At 39.3% G+C, this 24565-nt stretch overlaps 2 protein-coding genes across 2 annotated transcripts; one reads left to right on the forward strand and one right to left on the reverse strand.

Annotated features, from left to right (window-relative positions):
• Window positions 1-4548: 4548 nt before the first annotated feature.
• LOC122660317 (exonuclease DPD1, chloroplastic/mitochondrial) lies at window positions 4549-13394 on the forward strand. The gene is given in 5 exon segments (XM_043855567.1): window positions 4549-4721; window positions 9762-9893; window positions 9896-10469; window positions 12789-12994; window positions 13081-13394. Coding segments are annotated over 4 exon segments (1056 nt in total). The 5' UTR covers window positions 4549-4721; window positions 9762-9844; the 3' UTR covers window positions 13308-13394.
• Window positions 13395-23336: 9942 nt separating this feature from the next.
• On the reverse strand, window positions 23337-23684 carry LOC122659582 (secreted RxLR effector protein 161-like). The gene has a single exon (XM_043854684.1). It carries the CDS (start codon window positions 23682-23684, stop codon window positions 23337-23339), a length of 348 nt encoding a protein of 115 aa, XP_043710619.1.
• Window positions 23685-24565: the final 881 nt, after the last annotated feature.

Raw genomic sequence — 24565 nt, forward strand, 5'->3', positions numbered from 1 at the left:
GTGCTTCATCTTCTTTGTTTCGTGGTCGTGGTGGTAAGAATCGTGGGCGCTATCACTGTGACCATTGTGCTCGTGATGGCCACACCAAGGACCGTTGCTGGGTTCTATATCCTAACCTTCGCCCAAGTAAAGAGAAAGGGGCGGACAGCAAAATTCCTGATGCCAACGCTGCTATTGCAACTTCAGATGTGCATACTTCTCTTGGAACCCTAGCTCAACAACTTCAGGCTTTTTTGATGAAAAATGGAGGTTCCACTACTGTGAATGGTGGACCCACTAAAGCTGGTCACGTTGCACATACTTCTGGTAATAATTTTGCTCTTAATACTCTATCTAGAGACTTGTTTGTTATAGATTCAGGAGCCACCCATCATATGTGCAGCTCCCCACATGCATTATCACATATAAACACTAATATTGGTGCCTCTCCCATTACCGTGGCTAATGGCACTCATGTGCCAGTTCAAGGGTTGGGAAAAATTAGCTTATTTTCAAAATCTTGTGATGGATTATTTGTTCCCTCATTGTCTTCTAATCTGTTATCTGTAAGTAAGCTGACCAAGGAACTAAATTGTGATGTCATTTTCTCGTCTGGTAAGGTAACATTTCAGGACATAATTTCAAGGAGAAAGATTGGTGAAGGCCGTTTTCAAAACGGTCTCTATTTTTTGGATTTTCCAGGTATTGCTTTTGCAGCACAACAGAATAAAGAAACATTGGCTCGACTATGGCATTGCAGATTGGGACATCCATCAGATCGCGTTTTGCTGTCCCTGAACTCATCTTTGACTATTGATTCTAGTAATTGTGACATTTGTCACTATTCAAAACAGCATCGGTTACCCTTTTCTTATAGTATTACTACTTCTACAAATTTCTTTGATTTAATACATTCTGATGTCTGGGGGAGAGCTCCTGTTGATTCTAGAGATGATTTTAAATATTTTGTCACCTTTATAGATGATAAATCTCGTACCACTTGGCTATACCTGTTGAAATCTAAAAGTGATGTGTTAACTGAGTTTCAAGATTTTTGCAACATGGTTCAAACTCAGTACAATGCCCAAATTAAAATCTTGCGTACTGATAATGGGACCGAGTATACCAATGGCTCATTTGGGGATTTGCTTAAAGCCCGTGGTATTGTTCATCAAACTTCCTGTGTTGGAACGCCTCAACAGAATGGCGTCGCGGAAGGAAAAATCGTCACTTACTTGAAGTGACCCGAGCTCTCCTATTTCATGCCAATGCTCCCAAGCGTTTCTGGTCCGATGCCATTCTCACCAGTTGTTATCTGATTAATCGCCTTCCAAGCAAGGTGTTGAATTTTAAATCTCCTCTGGAGGAGCTCCTTGACCATCCAATAAATATTTCCCATCTTCGTGTTTTTCGGAGTGTGTGTTATGCTCACTCTCAGACCAGTGGGAAACTCGATCCTCGGGCTCGTAGATGCATGTTTTTGGGCTACTCCTTGGTTAAAAAGGGATATAAATGTTATGATTCCATGGCCCGAAAGGTGATTATCTCTCGTGATGTTCACTTTGATGAAACTCACATGTTCTTTCCTGGCAGGGATCAAATTCAGGGGGAGAATGATGGTGGTGACTATGACTATAGTCAATTTAATGTGGAATTTGCTCGTCCCCTGCCTATTATACCTGAACCAGCTATTGGTAGTGATATCCAAGTCGATACAATCCAAGTCGATGCCCACAGGAATGGGGATGATGAAAGAGATGACACTGGTGATGTTCAACCTGACACTGGTAATGGTCAACCAGCTGGCAATACACATGAACCTGCACCTGCACCTATTCGTCGATCCACCCGGGTCACTCAGCCGTTTGTCAGGGTACATGATTTTGCTACATCTTATGCTACTAACTATCCTATTCAGAATCATCTGTGCTATGGTAAAATTGCACCTAAATTTAAGGCTTTCCTGGCTGAGATTGATGCTCACAGGGAACCAAATAACTTTTCTGAGGCTAAGACCTTGTCTGTATGGGTCAAAGCTATGGAGGAAAAGCTCAAAGCTCTGGACAAAAACCACACATGGGATGTTGTTCCCCTTCCCAATGGAAAACGCCCTGTTGGGTGTCGATGGGTCTATAAGATTAAACACAAAAGTGATGGATCCATTGAGAGGTATAAAGCCAGACTTGTTGCAAAAGGGTATACCCAAACCTACGGTGTTGACTACAAGGAAACGTTTGCTCCAGTAGTTAAGATGAACATTGTTCGTGTGTTATTGTCTGTGGCTGTCAATCATGATTGGGACTTGTTTCAAATAGACGTAAAAAATGCGTTCCTACAAGGTGACCTTGAAGAAGAAGTCTATATGGACCTTCCACCAGGCCATGTTCTTGAAAACAAAGCCGGTTACGTTTGCAAACTCAATAAAGCCATCTATGGCTTAAAACAGTCCCCACGTGCATGGTATAGCAAACTAAGTTCTGCTCTCCTTGCTGTTGGTTTTAAAAAGGGACACTCTGATTCTTCCTTGTTTACTAGGAGAAGTAATACAGGGATTGTTGTGGTTCTTGTCTATGTGGATGACATCGTTATCACTGGTAACGATCTTCATGGAATAACCAAGCTCAAGCAGTACCTAAATGAGAAGTTTGACATTAAGGACTTGGGAAGGTTGCGTTACTTTCTTGGAATTGAAATTGCTAGGTCTAGCAAAGGATTGTTTATGTCTCAAAGAAAATATGCCTTAGACCTACTAAAAGAGACAGGGAAACTGGGAGCTAAACCTAATGACTCTCCCATGGATTATAGTAGCAAGTTCACCAACAAAAGTAATCCGCTGCCTGATAGTGGACGCTTTCAGAGATTAGTAGGACGTTTGATCTACTTAACAATTACAAGACCTGACATCATGTATGCAGTTAGCTATGTTAGCCAATTTATGCTTTCTCCCACTGAAGGACATATGGATCTTGTTGATCGTATCATGCGATACCTAAAATCTTGTCCTGGAAGAGGAATTTGGATGAAGAAAAATGGTCACACTACAATTATTGGCTATGCTGATGCCGACTGGGCTGGTTCTCCTACTGACAAAAGATCTACTACTGGTTTTTGCACCTTCGTTGGAGGTAACTTAGTCACTTGGAAAAGCAAGAAACAGAGTGTTGTTGCCCGCTCAAGTGCTGAAGCTGAATACAGAGCAATGGCCTTAGCTACCAGTGAATTGGTCTGGCTACGTTCCTTGATTACTGAACTCGGTCTCGGGTCTTCTAATCTTCCTATGAAGTTATTTTGTGACAATCAGGCAGCCATACACATTGCTTCCAATCCTGTTTTCCATGAGAGAACGAAGCACATAGAAGTTGACTGTCACTTTATTCGTGAAAAAATCCAGGCCAAGGTCATTGAAACTCCATATACACAGAGTAAAGACCAGCTGGCGGATATGTTTACTAAAGCCTTATCTGGAGGACTCTTCCAAAACATGTTATCCAAGTTGACCTCTGAAGACATCTTCGCTCCAACTTGGAGGGGGAGTGTTAGCGAAATTAGTGCACCAGATAAGGTAGGAAATATGGCATATATGGTTGGAGAGTATAATCAGGATTCTACAGCTGTTGATGGGTGTAATCGGGTCTCTATGGGTTGTTCACTCTTATCTTATAGCATGTGTAATCCTTGGTTATTTAAGAAAGAAGAATACCCTCCTCATGATCAAGGGTGTGAGTGAGGGGTTTCCTGCTGTGGATGTAGGCTTCCTACACTGGGAAGCTGAACCACATTAAATCCTTCGTCTATTGCTCGTTATTTCTCTTATGGATTGATCACGATCACTAACATAGTGACTTGTATCTCAAACGCAAAGTTTTCTAATGGGACAAGAGCTGTCTGCAATCAATCTTCAATAAAAAACTAGATCGGAATATTCTTAGGATTTTTAATACAGAATTGAGTGGAGTTGCAGGAAGAAAAAGAAGAAGAAGAAGCGTGGGGCGGGAGGAAGAAGACGATCATGGGAGTCCCTTCACTGTCCTCAATGGTAAATTTATCCAAAAATAGGGAGGAACAATGAACTGACTTATTTTGTAAATCTAAACTCAATTTTGTCTAATTTTGTTAAAATAAAGTGTAGGTGGTTAGTTTTGTAAAAGAAAACCCAATAGTGTCTAATCTTATAATTTATCTTTTTTAACTTTTTGGGTAAAGGTTTCTGTCTAGGGTTTTTTAAAAGAAAATCCAACAGTTTTGTAAAAGAAAACCCAACAGAGGAGGAAAGAATCAGATTTCATCCATTATAAAATCTCAGCCTATGTTTGACTCTATATATATTTACGTAAATACTCCAAATCGCCTATCCATACAACTACGGAGCACGGATAGCAATGGATCGGCTTCGAGTGGGCCCAACCCTGGAGCAGAAAAGATTATATTCAGGTTGCAGTGGCACAAAATGAAATCGGTGAGGGTGTGATTCGAATATCCTGGGCTTCAAAGCCGTTGCGGCATTGCGCACGCTGCCTTCCCCCCCCCCCCATCCCCCATCCAACCTCCCCCTTCTTTTTCTTCCTCTGTCTCTCCCGCTATCTGCGGTTACTTCCTCGATTGATTCTCGCCCCAGTTACCTTCTCAAACCACCAATTTAACCGTTAATTAACGACCTCATACTCCTTATTTATAAGCACCATGGGCTTGGTTTGAAGTTTGAATAGATGTGGTTTTCCATCTCGAATCACTTCAAGCTTAAGGTATGTTCTTTTACATCTCCTCGTCTAAGAATCTGTTCTACATTTTCTTCTCCGATGGTATTCAAATTGGGTGCTCATTGGATTTTAATTCTTCAAGGAAGGAACTTGATTCTTACTTATTTCATTTCTGTTAATTATTTAGTTCGCAGCTTCCGTCTTGTTACTTTTCAATGAGAGTATATGTGTTTAAAGTTTGTGTTTGAATAGTATAACTATTGATGATTTGCTTTAGGATTGTCTCTACTCCAGGTATAGTCTTTAATCATGGAAATGGAGAGTGTCTGACTGGTTAACTTATCTCTCTTTTTTCATTTGATACCCCTTCCCCCTCTCCTCCCCTCCCCTCCCTTTACCTTCAAACTTGTTCTATTGTTCTTCTTTTCATTTGAGTTTAAGCGAATTTGGCTTTTTTAGTAGCTGGGTTCTTGTTAATTATCTTTTAATTTAGTCACCTGCAGGTCCTGATTAAAATTCAGGTTGGTTTAATGCTTGTTGTATATGTTTTCTAGAATGATTGTATAATTATTGAATCGAAATGCTTTCATTCAGTTATGGATTTACAATATTTTGGCATCTAACAAATTGGCCTTGTTTTTAAGTCTTGTGTTGATAAGTTGGGTGCTCCAGTTTCTTATCATCACCCTAGAATAATTTAGATCAAGTACATCTTACAGGAGTTTTGAGGATTTGACAAGGTTGCTTAAATCGAGTAGATTTCCGCACAGCATGATGTTTGCGATAGTTAATATTTTTTAACAGACAAGTCAGCTGGGTCACTTGCCCCGGACATTCCTGATCTTTGACATCTGATGGGATCTTCTAAATAGGATTCATGGCCATGATTTGTTTTTAGCTGTATACGACAATGGAGAGCAAAGCCATTGTTCTTTTTGGCTCTTTTCTTCTTTTTATTGGCAGGTTAAAAGGAAAATTATGTTGCTATCAACATAAAAGGAGTTTAGCTATGATAAGGACATTGAGATGTATTAGTGGTAGTGTTAGCATGAATAGAAATTCAAACATGTTCAAGGGATTTAGAAGTTGCATTAATGTTTTCTATATGAGGGAAGGTTGAGTGAGAAGGTTTTGACATTTGCAACCAAAACCAATTGATGAACGAGTAAGGAGGAGTGTCATGGTGCAAATGGAAGATGGTAAAAGGAAAAATTGAAGGCTGAAGATGACCTGGATTGAACTGGTGAGAGAAGCCCTTACAGGTTTAAACACTGCTATGGCTTTACAGTTTACATAGAGTAGAATGGTGGAACAGGATTTGTATGGCCAACAGTTGTTAGTTGGGATAAGGTTAGGTATCAAGGCAATAACCTAAATAATCATCATAAAAATAAGTCAAATCACCCTCCCTTCCCCTGTCCCTCCCAGCGAAAAAAAGAAGAAAAAAATGATAGAAGGAAAGAGAGAAACAAAAAGACGATCATGAAGTCCAGTTAGCTGCAGGAAACTGCTACTGCACGGAAAAAAGTGAAAGAAATTGAGGATAATGGAGCATAGAACCCCAATCAGCTGGAAGACAAGGGAAATATTTTCTCTCTGAACTCTTTTACTGGATCTGTTTCTGTCCCCATTGATGGGATCCAATATTTTCTTCCTCCTTTTAATGGTAATATAGGAAGCCTGTATAGAATTTATAAGCATGAAAATTTGGATAGTTTTCACCTTTTTGACATCTCAAATATAGGAATTGTTTGAAGTGGGTACCTCTGACAACCATATGTGCAAGGCACAAAAATCCAACTAATAAATATTGTGATACCTGACCTTCTTTTTATGGTTAAAATTATCTTCTGGTCATGGATATCTTTCTTTGAATTTAGGTGCCTAAAGAAGCTATTTCTTCCTTCTGTATTGAGGGCACTTTTTGAGAAAAGAATATATTATTGGCCCTTGTATGATTATTGATTCTCAAAATGGAAGTCTACACTCTAAACTTTGTGCTTCAGTAGACTTACTTGGCCAGTTTTGAAGTATTGTGGAGCTATTATTAGATTGGATCAGCTAAACGTGAGAAGTTTTTTACAGCAACATTTCCTGTGTAAAATTCACTCTTAAGGGATTTGCGAGAGAAGGGAGGGGGAGGGGGTTTCTGTATCTTAACCTATAGTGTCAGTCAAGGTTATTCCCTTACCCTTGCCTTTAAAAATCCCTTTTCCTGTGGATGAATGTGTATGGATAAGGTGGGTAAAGCTTTAACAACGCTCTTTTAACCCTTTCGGTTGAAGCTTTTGAATGGGCTATGGAGTCAAGGCTTAAAGAGTATGGGTAGATTAGATGGGGTGGGTTATGGGTATATGTTTTAGCTTGGGCCTTGACAGGTAAATGAGGAGGGTGGACTCTTACCCTTACCCTCCACCCCTCCCATCCAGTTACATGGGTAAAGATACCCATGACCACTCGGCTACAAGAATGCCTCTCTCTCTCTCTCTTTGGGGATACCAATAGCCAAGTTCTGGGTTTTATGCAGTTCAATATAGATAAGCATCTGAAGTTTGGTTATATATCCATTGCAGTTTCCTGAAATCAATTGCACTAGCATCGGGTGGAGAGAATACAGACTTGGAAGTATTATGGCAGTTTCCCGAAATCAATTGCACTAGCATCTGGTGGATAGAATAGAGACTTGGAGGTGTTATGCAACGGTTATAATAAATTATTTGTTCTGATCATTGTATTGCTTGATGTTGATGTCTTTCATTGACTGAGGCAATTAGGACTTCCATTCTTTCAAATAGGCAATGCAATTTCTTGGTTTTCAGAAATCACAAGGTGAGTTCCCCCAAAAGATAAAGAAGAGGGGAAAAAAAAGGAAATGGAAAGTGTTGAATTATGTATACCAGAATACCGTGGGGGTATTCTGGTCATTTCACAGTTGTATTTTTTACTTTCTCTGTACCTCCTAGTTAAGTCGGCTGTACTAGGGGTATTTTTGGTCATTAGCATGTAATCTCTTTTGTTATAAATACAAGGCTTGTTTGATCATATTGATCACTCAAGCAATTGCTCTCTAATTCAGATCTGCTAACATGGTATCAGAGCAGGTTTCGGATTAGGGCAGTCCTTTTTTTTCCATTCTCGATTTCCTCTTCTCCTTCCTTTTATTCTCGAGCCCTTCTTCCCCTCTTTCCCTTTTGTTCTTCATTCTCCCACTAGGGCAGCACTGATGAGGTGATCTATAGATCCAGTTGCTGCCCTCCGTCACCTCATTCAATGATATAAAATTTTCAGATAGATAGGAGCTTGTACACTGCTTGCGATATTTGAAGACTTCAAGGTTTTTTGGACTGATTCAATCTCCTATTTCAAGGGATCTCTCCACATTGTTGAAGCTCAAGAACTGCAGCACAAAAACCCAATATTGGTACTTGGTACAGAGAAAGTAAAAATGCAACTGTAAAACACAATATTTTTCTATTCAATTCTGTCTATCTGCGATGGTTAAGGGGCATACCCAAGGCTCCCACCACTGCAGGGTCTGGGGAGGGTCATAATGTACACAGCCTTAACCCTACTTTGCAGAGAGGCCGTGGTATAAATAAAAGAAAATCAAAGACTCTTATTCTAACTCTAAAACTGAAACATAATGGAACTCTACTACTAACCTTTTTAAAGTAAAATAAAGACTACAAGATAAATTTAAATAAATAAATAGATTATTAATATCCTACTAGACTCCAAAAACTAATTGGACTCAGTTCATCTCCATCCGGATTGCCCAACCCATGGAAGTGTTGCTGCATCAATTCTCCCGGTGTTGAGAAAAACTCGACCTCGAGTTTTGTAAAACTAGAGAATCAGCACCACTCGATTGGCATTCACAAACATCGGCTTTGATGAGGCGATGATGATCCAGTGCATCTCACGATCAACCATCACAATCTTCTGATGATCATTGGCAAAGAACATCTCTCCAATTGGAACATGATCATAGGGTTCCACAGCTGTAATCGGACCGTCGATCAATTCTTCATCTTCAATTTTGATCAGGCCGTGTACTTCAGTTTGATCGTGACTTTCGTTGTCCACCTTTGATCTGCCTTCTGAAGATTCTATCATGCTTGACACCTTCTCATAGAAGCAATTATTATTATCAGCAAGCTCCCAACAACCTGTCCTCAAATCAAGAAGCCCTGTATGGAGATTACAAAGTTCTGTTTGCAATTTACGGAAACCATCTCTAATCAAGAGGAGTGAATCATATGAATTAACATCCATAGCCTCAGGTTCGGGTCTGATACCAAATTGGTGGAGGGCCGGTTAGATGAGAAGCAATCTAAGGTGGGATCTCAGAGTTGCAAGGGAGGGGAACAAATCACACAACCACACACTCACACAGAGCAAAACCCAATACTTTTCTATTCAATTTTGTCTATCTACGATGGTTACATGGTATAAATAAAAGAAAATCAAAGTATCCTATTCTAACTCTAAAACGGAAACATAATAGAACTCTACCACTACTTTGGCTATTCAAAGTAAAATAAATAACTACAAGTTAAAATCTAAATAAATAAATTACTAGACTCCAAAAACGAATTTGACCCAGTTCATCTCCTCCTGGATTTCCAAACGGGGTTTGAGCTGACCCATGGAAGCGCTCCTGCATCAAAAAATGTCTGAGTAGTTTGTAGTTGTGACCCTGGGACAGCCTATTTCCTGGAGTCAATGAAACTAGATTGACTTTGAGATTTTCTTCCAGTGTTTTGCTGTAGACCACTATATCATCCAGGTACACCACCACGAATTTATCCAAGTACTCGTGGAAGATGTTTTTCATTAGCGTGCAGAAGGTTGCGGGTGGCTTCTTTGAGATAATTTCTGAGTACTAATCCTGAGTCCTTAAGTCATGGTTATGACTTATGATTCCAGCTAATGCATCTATTGTAGTCCCATCTTAATTTCTTTTGACGCTATCTTCTCCAACATAGTGGGGCTAAATTTTTTTTATTGTGTTTCTAATTTTCAACAAGATCGATTTTCATAATTTTGTTTGTTCTACTAATTTGCTTGTACCTGTTTCCTCAGATTGAGGCGAATCGCTTGTGCACTGGAACACCTGTTATTGGTTGGAAGCTTGGTCTGTTTTAACAATTGAGTTCACTGTTCTGATGAATTCAGGCTCTATTTGCTTTTCAGTCTTGCAAGACACAAGATGCAGAATTCATCTTTGCTAAGAGGTAGTCTTTTTCTTCGACCAGCGACCTGGACCAGTATTTGGTCAGAGAACTTCCAGACTTTGAGAAGCAATCTTGGAAGCAGTTGTAGCTTTAAGCCGCTTGCATCCAATTCCCATGGACCTTCTGGAGAGGGGCTTGGTAGAGGTAAATGGAAGCAACGATCTATAACAACAAAAGTAGGAGGAAATAAAGACACTCAAAGCACTAAATTTGGCGACCTCAGGCATGAGCTCTTGGACGGAACAGTCTCAACAACTACCAAGTTGCATATAAAGAAATCAGAGATTCTTAAGTTTGAAAAACCACTATACTGTGACATCCAACAAACAAATGTGGATATTAAGGAAATTGAGCGGCTTTTAACAATTATTGTCTTTGATATTGAAACGACTGGGTTCAGTAGACTTAATGATCGAATTATTGAGGTTGCACTTCAGGACCTCTTGGGGGGTGAGAACAGTACTTTCCAAACCCTAGTCAACCCTGAACGGTATGTCCTCAATTCACATGTCCATGGAATCACAACCAACATGGTCAACAGACCTGATGTCCCAAGGTATGCTCTCCTTAAATGCTGAATTTTTTTTTTTTTCCTTTTCTCAAACTGATTTAGCACTAACCCTATAAAGAAGCACCTTTTTTGTTTTTTAGGCTTTGAAAAGCATGATTACTCTCTTGTATTCTATTTACTACTAATTTTTGTTTATCAGAAAATAGAAATCCTTCATTAATCTCTGACGATTCGTCCTCTGTTTTGCTACATATTCACAACTTTTCTTGCAACAATTCATTGTACTATGACAAATTCTTATTAGGCAGATGCAAACAAAGAAAATCAAAATAACTAAACTTAAGAAAGGCTTTCTCCAACTAATTGTGGTTAGCTAAAGGAATATTGTTTCGCCAATCCATTCTATCAAAGTTTGTGTTCTGTTGAGTTGGTCTCTTCCTGCCCACGAGGTCTCCCATTGAGCCAAGTGGAGAGAATTTCGCTTGAAAATGGATGTGCTTGTGGGATGTTTTGCACTAGATCATAGAAAAGGTGGGATAGAGGTGGTATTGTAAGCCCCAAACTGTAGTCACTAAAGCAACAACAAAACTTCTCTAAGAGAAAGAGAAATAGAGTAAGAATTCTCTAGTATGTTCCCTCTTGTGTTTTAGGTGGTAGGGGATGAGACAAGAGTGGGATTTTCCCTTGGTGTTGAGAGTGAGGGTTACAGATGTATATGGTTCAGAGTCTCAGGTTTGGGTGACTGCTAGAGTTTAGTGAGGTTTTATAATCCTTTTTTTTATTTTTTATTTAATTATTAGTGAAGCCATAAGTCACCCATGGACATATGTCACCATGCTGAACCATGTAAATCTTTTGACTTCTGCTATGTGACTCTTAATCTTCTATCTTCTATATGACTTGTGGTGATTTTGTTTGCATCTACTGCATTTAGTGTGATTTGTTTGGGTTTACATCTTATGATAAATGGTTACCCATTGGGTACTTCTACCACCTCAAACCATGCCCATTTTTGTCTCTCATCTTACACTTTTGGAACCTTCGACTTGCACCGCAACTGCTATTTGCAGCAGAACTAATCTTGTACTAGTCTAAATGTTAGATAAAATTTTGTATACAAACCTTGGACCAAAATTGTGATGGAACCCAACATTTTAGTTGTTATGTAGAAACAGAAACATTTATCAGAACTCCAAAATTGCACTGAGAATATAGAAAACTTCCCAATCATTAGATTTTAAAGGTGTACCCAGTACACGAGGCTCCCGCCACTGCAGGATCTGGAAATATTTTTCAATTAAATGTGGTAGGATTTTGGGTTCTCAATGTGTACCAACTTTCTGACAGTATTGTAGATTGTTTCTATGTTTCTTTATAGCTCACTAATGTTCATAAATATAGGCTCTGTCTAGAGGTATTTTCAACTTGAATTAGTTGTACTAGCTAAAATAGCTCTTTTCCAGCTCCAGTATGCTGGAAGTAGCAAGTGGGTTTTCAACAAGTGATTTGGATAGGCATTTTCACTGTGACTGCTCAGTTAAGTCCATGTTGCTTTTTACCTCAGTGCTTTCCAGGCTATGATGTATGGTGCGGAATGTTGGGCAGTTAAGAAACGTCATATAGATGAACTAAGTGTAGCGGAGATGAGGATGTTGATATGGATGTGCGGCAAAACTAGGAGGGATAAAGTAAGGAATGACCCCATATTAGAGCTGAGTTGGCAGTAGCTCCGATATATGATAAGCTTCAAGAAAGCCGTTTGAGGTGGCATGGCCATGATCAACGGAGACCTTGGGATGCTTCAGTATGGAGGAGTGATTTGATTCAGATGGAAAGCACTAAAAGAGTCAGAGGCATGCCTAAAATAACCATAGGAGAAGTGGTGAGGAAAGACATGCATAGCCTAGGGCTCGTATCTAGTATGACTTCGAGTAGTGCTGATTGGAGAGCAAGGATCCATGTAGCCGACTCCGTTTAGTTGGGATAAGGCTATGTTGTTGTTGTTGCTTTCCAGGCTATTGTTAATGAAGCCAACAGCTTGGGGTCAGAAACATGAATGGTAATCTGATTCCACTCTGCTTACACCCATGTCAACTTATGCTCTTACTACCTTTAAATTTTTTAAGAGAGGTTTTTAGTTTAGATTTAATGCAAGTAACTGATGACGACTTCTTTGTCAAGATATGCTTTCTAGGTATTTTGGCTAACATCAAGTTGCTGCTTTTAGTGAATTCAAAAGAGAATAGAGAACTGCCAAAATGGACCTAACTCAAATACTATTGTAATTTTAGCCATTAAATTAATGATAAAAAAATGCCTGAATATCTCATATTGCTTTGGTCTCATGGGTGAGATCTTGTGTAGGATGGAGGACCTGATTCCAATCTTAATGCAATATGTAAGAAGCCGCCAAAAACCTGGGGGTCTTGTTTTATGGGTTGCTCATAATGCAAAAACTTTTGATGTGCCCTTTTTGACAAATGAGTTCCGTCGCTGCTCCTGGGAGATTCCCTCAGATTGGTTGTTTTTGGATACTCTTCCTCTTGCTCGTCTGTTGATGAAGTCAGAAGGTTAGCCTTTCTCGGTTTGTGTTTTGTTTTATTCCTAACCTGCCTTTGTTTACGTCGTGGAGATTCTCATATGATCTTGTTAACAGGGTCAAAGCTGTGCTCAACCTCACAGCAAGCACTTCGCGAGTACTATGATGTTCAATTAACGGGTAAAGCACACAGAGCCATGTCAGATGTGAAAACACTGTCACAGATACTGCAGAAGTTGACTTTTGACCTGAAGCTAACAGTCTCAAGCCTTTTGGAAGGATCATTCAAGGCTTCAGACTCGACAAGCTCAGAGAAGAAGAAGAAGAAGAAAAACTCAAGCTAGTTTCCTTCATCTTGTACTACTATTTATTGTGTTGTACACTTCCATTCTTTTTTCAAAGCTAATACCATTACTTTCTGTCACCCCAAAGTATCTGAAGCATTGTTGGTGTTGACCCTAATGCCTTGCCTCCATAGAGAAGCTTTGATCTCCCTCTCCCCAAAAAGAGAGAGAGATAGAGAGCTACCTACTCAGGCAGCTTGTGCTATCAGCAAAATCCATGCATGGCATAGGGACCTGGCTAGCTTTTTAAATGTCTGTTCAAAGGCTCTAACTGGATTGGCATGAACAGAGAATTGGAGATGGTTTTCAGAAAGAAAATTTGTATTAGCAAATATTACCATTAATTCATATCGCCATTATACGAGGTTGAAAATACTCTACCTCAATCCAATCAGATGTTCAGATCAGCTCCTATTGATTATGGGTCCATCAAATTAATTGTATTTCAAGAGTTGTCTTTGTTTCACACATTTTTAAAGTACACGTGAAATTGTAGGATTTTATCCTCACTTAAAGAAAAAAAAATTCTACATTAGAGAGTAGAAAAATAAGATCACAAATAATTTGACACCTTAAGGTTGTCAATAAGAATTTCCCAAATTGAAATATAACCCGCGGTTTAGAAAAATTCGTATATATCTTGCGATAAGAATTAGTAAATCATTATTCCATGTGGGATAAAAGGTTCTCTGCGTTGGAAACTGTTCCAACACTTAAAATACATTTTTCATTTTTTCCGTTTCTTTTTAGGTTGGTGGGAAAATGGTTCATACACACCCCTGGTAGGGAAAATTTTTTTGCTGCTACAAGGCTGAAAATTGGACCATATGATGCAATCTTTACATGGGGTTTGACGAGACTGATGGAGATGAGGATACGCGGGCAGAGTTTCCCTGTCCGGTCTGTTCGGAGGACTTCGATATGTTGGATTGTGCTATTATATTGATGACGAGCATCTGCTATAGGCGATTGGGAAGCAATTTTCTATACGAGAGTGTGGCCTACACCAGTACTCCCATTTGTCTATCTCTCTCCTACTTAAAACAAGGAGGCAGGGGTGTCTTTTCACATGGAGAGGAGAGAGATAGACTCATGGGAGTGCTGGCGTAGGCCACACTCCCGGACAGAGATCTTTTTCCCTAATTAATTACTCTGTGATTGATTTAATTGGATTTTTCTCCTCACAGGTTCCTCAATCTGTAAGTTCATGTGAGTACCCTTTAGAATGTCGACAGCTGTCTTATTCAAATCCTACGGTCAAAATTGATTTCTAAACTTAACCATGGTTCAAACCCAACCCTCTTCTCTCTCCTCTCACACTCCTCTTTGGCAGTAACCTTTCCTCTCTTCTCCCCTCTCTTTCTCTCTCTCTCTGTGTCTGTCGGAGCAGAAGAAGGGTAATAACAATTGCCTCTTTTTGCTTATTTTTCGCTTCGCCGTTACCAGCGCCATTTTGGGAAACTTCCATGGATTTAGAATTGGTGACAACAACCGATGCAGAAGTACAAGAATCTCAACCCTGCCTGTCCACCTCCCCCTGTTCTTCGTTCTCCGTTAACGAACGAAGTGAAATCAATCCAATAAAACATTAACAGAAAAAAAACCCAAAAAACTAAATAGGAGAAACCGTAAAAAGAGGAATGGTTGTTGGCGGCCTTTTTTTTCTTTTTCTTATCTTGCTTTCTCTTCTTTGCACCTGATGGCATGATGAGGTATTATGGGTTAGTGTATGTGAAGATGATGGTGATGAGTTCTTCTCCTTTACACTCTGTAAAAGGGCCCTGCAAACTATCTCATTCTCTGGTATTTCTCTATTGGGAATTGACAGATTACAGATCTAGAAAAGCAATAAGAGTGAGTTGGGCGAAGGGCGGGAGTTTAGAAAGAGAAACGACAAAGAATGAGAGAGATAATGAAGTGGAAGTCGACATAGACAAGCGAGTAGTGACTGAAGCTTTTGCATCTAGTGCACACACTGTTGGATGAAAAGAAGAGGTTACTATCTCTCATCTGAACATTAACTCTCGACTGAAGCTTTAAATTTCCCTTCATCACTGTATTTGGATCTCATAAAAAGATCCAGCCTAGGAGAATCGTGGTGAGGTGCTTGAGATTTTTTATGGTGGAAGGGACGATTCTTGTGAGATTTGTTAGGGTTTAAGGTTTAAGCACAAGGTTGCTTAAAGCATTATACCCTGAGTATCTAGTTTGGAATACCCAGACTGCTGCCTCCAACTAGTATATATAGAGAAACTAAGGTTTAGGTTAGATGGGCTAATTACTAGATTGCCCCTCACAGCCTGGGCATTAATACAAGTAGGATTATATTAGAATATATGAAAGGATATTACATAAATACCCTTACAATCTCCTCCTATGTTCTACATATATCCACCACACATGTATAGAAACCATTGTTCAATCAGTAATTGAATCAATATAAATTGAATAGCAATAATCCAATAAATCAAATAAGCAATAAGTAAACCTCAAGAAATAAAACTAGGGTTTTAGATAAAAAACTAAACCCAACAATAAATCCGAAGTTCCACATGCAAGTGGTTAAACCAAAAGAAATAATCCAAAGAAAAAGTCCTTGCAATCCATGTGACTTTACTCATCAATTAAGTCATCCTCATCGAGATCCAGATTCAACCGTTCTCCTCCATCTTCGCCATTCTCTGTAATTTGTCAAATATGAATTTCATAAGATAATATGAATTCAATCATTTGCACAATAGTATCTAGTTCAACAATAAGAACTTAGTACATTTCATATATGGCTGAAGGTAAATCAAAAAACAATAAGCATCATCATCAATTTTTTTACAAGAACTCGATCTTATATAGTCTTTATCATAAGGACCATACCATGTTTTCATTTGGAATATTGTGTTCGTCATATCAGTCATAGATTTATGTTGTATCATCAAATTTGGAATGGTACACCATACTATGAAAAACATGTCATCAAATTTGGAATGACATAAAGACCAGCACAATATCATTGAAACATATCAGACATTTTCTATATTCCTTAGTGGAATAACAAAGTAAGGAGACTTCACATGAAAGTTTGTTACACCATCAAGTTTGGAATGGTTTCACAAACCCCCATATTTAGTAACCTAACTAAGTTATCTGAAACATGTAAACTGTCCCAAATGTTTACCAAGGCTAGATGAGATTCGAATAATTCAAAATAATACTGGGTTAGGTTAAGACCTGACTAAATGGTCTTTAACCCCATCTCCCCCGTAGTTTTGAATGTTCAATCTTTGTTCAATCCCTTTGTAAGGGCATCTGCCGTATTATCCTTCGATCTCACATCAATCAAAGTGATAATCCCTTGTTCTGTTCTATAATTCAGCATGGCCTATTTCAGCCTGATGTGTCTCCTCTTACCATTAAAGAGTGAGCTATTCACAATCGTCTTTGTTGCTTGATTATCACAGAATATAGATATAGAGTTTAACTTAAAACTCCTCAGTGGAATATCCATGATCAGATCCTTTATCCACTCTGCTTCATCTTTCGCAGAAGCTAGAGCATAAAGTTCCGATTCCATAGATGACAGAGCAATACTAGTCTGTCTCTTGGATTTTCATGCTATAGCTACTCCTCCTAGTGTAAATACATAACCACTGGTGGATCTGCTGTCTCCAAAATCTGAGCACCAAGATGCATCAGAATATCCTTCCAAAGTTGGAGGATGTCCAGTATAACATAGAGCATAACCTTGAGTACCCTTAAGGTATCTCATCAGCTTCGATAGGGCATCCCAATGCTCTTTTCCAGGATTACTAGTGAAACGACTCAGCATGCCTACCGTAAAGGCTATGTCTGACCTAGTGCAACTCATTGCATACATGAGACTACCAATCAGTTTAGAATAATCTAACTGATTCACGGTGTCATCTGTGTTAGGTTTCAATCGTTTGTTATAGTCATAGGGTGTCTCAATCGGTTTACAATCACTGTATCCCCAACTAGAAAGTAGCTTCTCAATGTAATGAGTCTGACTAAGGGTGATCCCTTGCTCACCGAAGCTTACTCTCATTCCAAAAATGGTGTCTACCACACCAAGATCTTTCATGTCGAATTCTTTGGACAAGGTTTTTTTAATGTCTCTCACTACAGAGAGATCAGAACCTAGAATCAACATGTCGTCTATATACAAGCAAATAATCTCGACCTTGTTTGACTCAGACAAAAAATAAAAGCACTTATCCGAGTTACTGGTTTGAAAACCAAGGCTCTTTACTGTCTTGTCAAACTTCTCATGCCACAATTTAGGTGCTTGTTTAAGACCATAGAGAGATTTGTTTAATTTACAAACTCTTTTTCCAGAACCTTCCATGACAAACCCTTCAGGTTGGTTCATGTAGATTTCTTCTATTAGGTTTCCATTAAGGAAAGTCCTTTTTACATCCATTTGATGCACAACATAGTGCTCAATAGATGCTATGGCAAGAAGAATCCTTATCGTTGCCAAATGGCAGACCGGGGAGTAGAAGTCAAAATAATCTATCCCTCTCACCTGGGTATAGCCCTTAGCTACTAACCGTGCTTTATACCTGGCTATAGACCCATCCGAATTAAGTTTCTTCTTCAGTACCCACTTACACCCTATTGTCTTGGCCCCTTTAGGCAGATCAACAAGGTGCCAGGTCGCATTCTGCATTAAAGAGCTCATCTTCTCATCAATGGCTTCTTTCCATAGCAGTGAGTCCCTAGATCTCATCGCTTCCTTATAGGTGGATGGATCGGTCTCTAGATGGTAGGTCACAAAATTCTCACCAAAGTTCTTGGGTACTCTATCTCCAGTAGATACTCTCCTAGGTTCTGATTTAGGGAGCATTGTGGGAGTAGTGTCAGAAACAATTGGTTCAGTATCTATGGGTGATTCTGTAACCATTTCTGTCAAATCAGGAAAGGTCGGGCCTTTATCTTTGAGGAATTTATCTTCAAAGAATATGGTATCCCTAGATTCTATCACCACATTGGTTGATAGATTCAAAAATCGGTCTGCAACACTGTCTTTTACACAATCTAAATACACGCAAGTGTTTGTTCTAGTCCCCACCTTAGGTCTCCTAGGGTCATGTATCCTAACATAAGCTATACAGCCCCAAAACTTAAGAGTGTCATATCTACAGGAATGGTTATGCCATAGTTCACAAGATGTAGAAGTCAATTTTGAATGTGGTAGTCTATTTAGAATGTGATTTGCAGTCAACACTGCTTCTCCCCAATAGCAAGAGGGCATGCCAGCTGTCAATAACATGGAGTTTAACATCTCTGTTAACGTCCTGTTCTTTCTTTCAGCTATGCCATTTGATTGAGGTGAGTAAGGAGCAGTAGTTTCAAGGATTATGCCTGCAGAGGCACAGAATTCCTTGAACTCTGTCAATTTGTATTCTCCTCCCCTATCACTTCTAAATCTTTTAATTTTTTAGTTCAATTGATTTTCTACCCTATTCTTAAAAATTTTCAAATTTTCAAATGCTTCATCTTTAGATTTTAACAGGTATAAATGACAATATCTAGAAAAATCGTCTATAAATGTTATCAAATACTTTCGACCTCCTCTAGTTGTGTAGCTTTTAAAGTCACAAAGGTCAGAATGTATAAGTTCAAGAAGTTGAGTACTCCTAGAAACCGGTTTGAAAGATTTTCTAGTTATTTTGGTTTGAGCACACACTTCACATCTGTTAAATCTAATTGAAGTGTCTAATGGTAAATTATGAGTTTTAGCTAGTTTGAGCATTTTCCTATAGTTCAGATGTCCTAACCTACAATATAGTATTTTGGGATCAAGTGAATTATGGTTAACCTCGTTTATTGTCTCATTAGTTAAACTCAACCTAAACATACCATTCAAATTATAAGCACATCCAAAATAAAAAGAGTTAACAGATAATGTTACTCTACCACTACTAAAAGTAATAGACATGCCAGCATCAAGCAAAATTCCAATGGAAATTAAATTCTTTTCAAAATCAGGAAAGATTTTAATATTTTTCAAAGTTAATATTTTACCTGATAATAGAACCAGGTTCGCTGTCCCTTGTTGAGCCACTTCCACGACGTCTCCATTTGCAACAGTGACAGTCTCTGCTACTTGAACAACATCAGTGAGCAGGTCCTTGCTATTGTAAACATGACAAGTCGCTCGAGATCTAACCACCAATCTGAAGATGTACTGGCCAACCCCTTACCCTTGCCAACCATGGAAACAAAGTTAATAGGCTCAGTCTTGTCCACCAACATGTGAACTTCCTTTTGTGGTGTGTCAGTGTTCCCTTTCTTAGGACCCCTACACTCAGATGCATAGTGACCCCACTTTCCACAATTGCGGCACTTGCCCCTCTTTTTAAAATTAGTCTTTTTGGCCTCCAACTATTGGGGTTCTTTCTTAGTTGGCTTTGACTGCCTAGGATATTTCTTGGGTTGTGAAATCAAATTGGCAGATGCCTGTTGTTGTTTCACCATCTCCAAGTTATTCTTGGCTCTGTTCTCATCTTCGATTCTAATGAACCGTTTAAGATCATCCAGCCCCACTTGTGTTTTCTTTCCATGCATCTCAGTTTTAAAGGAATGCCAAGTAGAGAGTAACTTAAAGATAATTACACCCACTAAGAATGCATCAACAATAGGGATGTTTTCTTGGTTTAATTTTGTTCTCAAGTTCTCAAAGTCTGTTACTTGTGAAAGTATCTCCTTATCTTCTTGAAACTTGAAGTCCATAAACTTGTCAACCAAGTGAGTTTTTGATAGGTCCTCCTCCTTTTTGAATTGGGCTTCTAGGTTTTTCCAAATCTCTTTTGCAGACTCATATTTACTATAGGTCTCTGCCAGCCTATCTGATCAGAGCAGTTCAATAGGTAGTCTTTGCAAAAGTCCTCATCACTTATCCATTGGGCTTCAGTTAGGTCCGTACAATCAGAAAAAATATTTACTACAGTATAGAAAATATTGAGGTACTTCAGTCCAAACTGAGTCCTCCTTTTCCAAGAACTGAACTCAGAGCCACTAAAGCTTTCCAATTTATCATCTCAATTGGAACAACATGTTTCTCCATTGTTAAGTGATTTGTTTATATGTTCAAGGAAAAAATTCAAATAAAAATAAATATTCCAAGGAACAATCACACCTGAGATGGAGATCCTCGAATTCAAGCAATGGAGGAAAAGATGGCGGCGGTGCAGTGGCGTCGATACTCGTGACGTACATGATAGTACTGGTTGCTGGCACGGATCGCTGCCTACTGTTCAGTGACGGTTGTCGATGCAATCGTTGGCGACTGGCTATGGTTACTGGAACGGTGAGCAGTGCCAAATCCGATCTCCAAAGTCGATCGCACAAGAACCGCATAAAATAAAAGCCAAAGCTGTGAACGGAGAATGATATACGCCACGCTAGAACAAAATTCTCAAAATCAGAATTATGAATTCGAAGATTCAAAGCCGATCTTGATCGCAGAGAAAAAAAAAGAATAATGCTTTAAGATTGTTACGGTTTAGGGTTTAAGCACAAGGTTGTTTAAAGCAATACACCCTGAGTATCTAGTTTGGAATACTCAAACTGCTGCCTCCAGCTAGTATATATAGGGAAACTAGGGTTTAGGTCAGATGGGCTAATTACTAGATTGCCCCTCATAGCCTGGGCATTAATACAAGTAGGATTATATTAGAACATATGAAGGGATATTACATAAATACCCTTATAATTTATAGTAGGGGAGGCGACTGTTATTACCCTTCTTCTACTCCAGCAAAGAGAGAGAGAGAGAGAGAGAAAGAGAGGAGAGAAGGGAGGAGAGGTTACCGCCAAAGAGGAGTGTGAGAGGAGAGAGGAGAGGGTTGGGTTTGAACCATGGTTAAGTTTAAAAATCAATTTTAATCGTAGGATTAAAACAAGACAGCTGTCGACATTCTAAGGGAGACTTACAAGAACTTACAGATTGGGGAACCTGAGAAGAGAAAAATTCAACTTAATTTACTCTTCGTATGTTGCTTAGAAAACGTTAGCATTCTTGCCTTTGGTTTCTCCCACTCACCTTTCCTTTTAGTCATATGGGAATTGAGAATCCCTCCATACGAAACAAAAAAAATTAGAGCTGTAATTTAAATTGAAATGGCCATTTTGTGGCCCCTCATCTCTTCGAGCCATGAGCCAGCAAGCAGAAATAGAGAGAGACTCTCTCTTCTTTCAGTACTAAAGATCAGATCACTCGATCCGGACATTGTAGACCTCCTTTCTCTCCTCTTTCATTTTGAGAATAATCATCCTGAGCACTCCATACTTCATCTCTACCTTGATTTGATCCATCTTGTAGAGCTTGTAGCGCTTCTTATGAATAATGACCTTGCTGTTATACCTTATTCCCAATCTTACACGGCGACCACCGTCGCCCAGGCATTCTTCGACAATGTTTTCAAACTCCATGGGCTGCCTACCTCCATCGTTAGCGACCGCAATGTCATATTCACCAGCAAATTTTGGGAGGAGCTCTTCAAGTTACAAGGCACTTCGCTTCACACAAGTTCTGCCTTTCACCCTCAATCTGATGGCCAAACGGAGATACTTAACAAATGTCTTGAGACCTATCTCCGTTGTATGACAAGTGATCGACCCAACCGCTGGACTCATTGGTTACCTCTTGCTGAATGGTGGTATAATACCACATTCTACTTGGCCATTAAGATCCCCTTTTGAGGCCTTGTATTGCTACAAACCCCAGCCCTTGGCTATGGGCACAACTGCTCCTCCCTCGGTCACCGCGGTGGCTACTCTCCTACAAGACTGCATGATCATGTTACAGGTGCTCAAACACAATTTGGAACAGGCTCGTAGCTGGATGAAGCATTTCGCTGATCACCACCGAACTGAAAGGGTATTTCAAGTGGGTGATTGGTGTTGGAGAATAAGTAATATTATAATTCTCGATTAAATCTTTGCCCTATACAATGAATCACTACAATACTATTTAATACAATGACATACCGTTCACTGTCGAGTCATTAGTTACGGCAGAACTTGATGAAGCCATTGCAGCATTTTGATTAGAAGAATATCAAAACAATAGAGAAGGACTTCTTCCCTCAATCTTTCTATATGCAATTCTTTCAATGGGTAAAGAGTTGTTTGTGCATAGATGAGGGGAGGGACCTTTTCCTCCTTAAATAGTCATAATTTGTCAATCTCCCATAAAGACTTGACAGTTAGATTAGAGGATTAATATTCCCATAATGAAGCTTAGTAATGGAACATAAAGGACAAGTTTAATGGAACCCATAACGGGAACCATTGAATGGGGATGGAGTTGGTCAATTGGCCAATAAAAATTTCCTACAATCACCCACTTGGACCATATGATCAAACTTATAATCTTCCAATTCATAACAATAATACTTGGATCCCATCAAAATATTCCATACAAAGCTTACACAACATAATACCTTGAATGAATAGTCTTATCAATACAAATCATGGCGGTTATATGTCATTTATACCGACATATTCCCTTCCATAATCACAACACCAATAAATCCATCCAAGCAGGTCCTTAAGTAGAGAAACAAATAATAAACGGTCCAAAAGAAAAAAACTATAATATTTCATTCATATCGCAATAAATGTATACACAAAGATAGAGATGAGAAATGTTCAAGAAGATCCATAAATATGATCATATTAAATAATAGAAGGTATCTATAACAAAATGTGACCAATACATCAAACTCTTGTAAGACCCATATCAGATACAAGATCTACAAAGAGCTTAGGTGCCAATGCCTTGGTCAACAGATCTGTAATCATCAGACTTGTTTTTATATGAGATACAAATACCTTCTGTTCCTGAACAGCTTCCTTCACAAAGTTGTACTTCACTCTAATATGCTTGGCTCTGCTAGAATGCTTGTCATTCTTGGAGTAGTACACAGCGGCGACATTATCACAGTAAAGTCTTAGCGGCTTCATGATGGAGTCGACAACCCAAAGCCCTGAGATATAATTCCGCAATCAAATCGCCATTGATGTGGCCTCAAAGCATGCCACGAATTTCGCTTCCATGGTGGAAGTGGAGACACAAGTCTGTTTCTTGGACTTCCAAGAAATTGTCCCACCAGCTAATAGGAAGACATAACCAAACGTAGACTTCCTACTGTCGAGGCAACCGGCAAAATCAGAGTCCGAATAACCAATCACTTCCAACTGATCAGTTGCTATGTAAGTAAGCATGTAATCTTTCGTTCTTTGTAAATAACGCATCACCTTCTTAGCAGCCACCCAGTGATCCATACTAGGATTACTGACGTATCTGCCTAACATCCCAATTGCATAGCTAATATCTGGACGAGTACAAGTCATGGTGTAGACGCTGAATTTTGGCACCTTGGAAGTGTGACTTGGCGATGATGATTAAAGCTCGACTGGCTTGCGTGGTGATCAAATGGTAGAAAATTATCAATTTACCCTTACCCCACTTTTTGTAACCAAACTGTCCCAAGTAGAGCCCAAATCTCTAGGATAGCCTTGTTTAACCATTTTAAGCCCACATGTGAAATTTCACTCCAATCTGACTCCTTTTTATCAAAATGATTGTCTTACCCCTGGCCTGGTTCTCGGTATCTGGACTGCCCGATTTGGCCCAAAACACTTTGGATGACCTTATTTGATCATATTAAGCTTTCACGAAAAGTTTTGGCCAAATCGGATAACTTTTATGAAAATGACCATTTTGCCCCTGGCATGGTGCTTGGTACCCAAGCCACCCGATGTGACCTGAAACCATTTGGATAACTTTATTTGGTCATATTGTGCTTACACATAAAATTTCATGTAATTCCGGTATCATTTGGACCTTGATCAGTGTGAAACACCATTTACGTGCTTTCCTCTATATCCGTGTCATTTTTAGGCAAAATCTGACCATATCTGCCACACGGATGGAAAGTACATGTTGAGACCTTCGCGGCGATATGTGGCGCATCAAAATCGGCCATTCGGATCAAAAGATATTGATGTTTGAATGTGGACCTTTAAAATAGAATCTCTAAAAGGGATATATAAAAAATAAATAAATAAATAAAAAATGGGACAAACTGAGTTGACCCAAACCGGGTCAACCCAGCCTGACCCGACCCAGCTAGGACTGTCGACAGGGGACAAAACCCCACCATTTAGGCTGAGCCACACAAGGCCCATCACCCATGCCCACCTACCTAGCAGGCCTAGGCACACCCATGCCC

Source organism: Telopea speciosissima, chromosome 4 (genome assembly GCF_018873765.1).
Source record: "Telopea speciosissima isolate NSW1024214 ecotype Mountain lineage chromosome 4, Tspe_v1, whole genome shotgun sequence".
Taxonomy (NCBI): domain Eukaryota; kingdom Viridiplantae; phylum Streptophyta; class Magnoliopsida; order Proteales; family Proteaceae; genus Telopea; species Telopea speciosissima.

Bases quoted from the DNA above. Each gene is read 5' to 3' on its own strand.
- LOC122659582 (XM_043854684.1), bottom strand. From the start codon at position 23,684: ATGACTTGTACTCGTCCAGATATTAGCTATGCAATTGGGATGTTAGGC.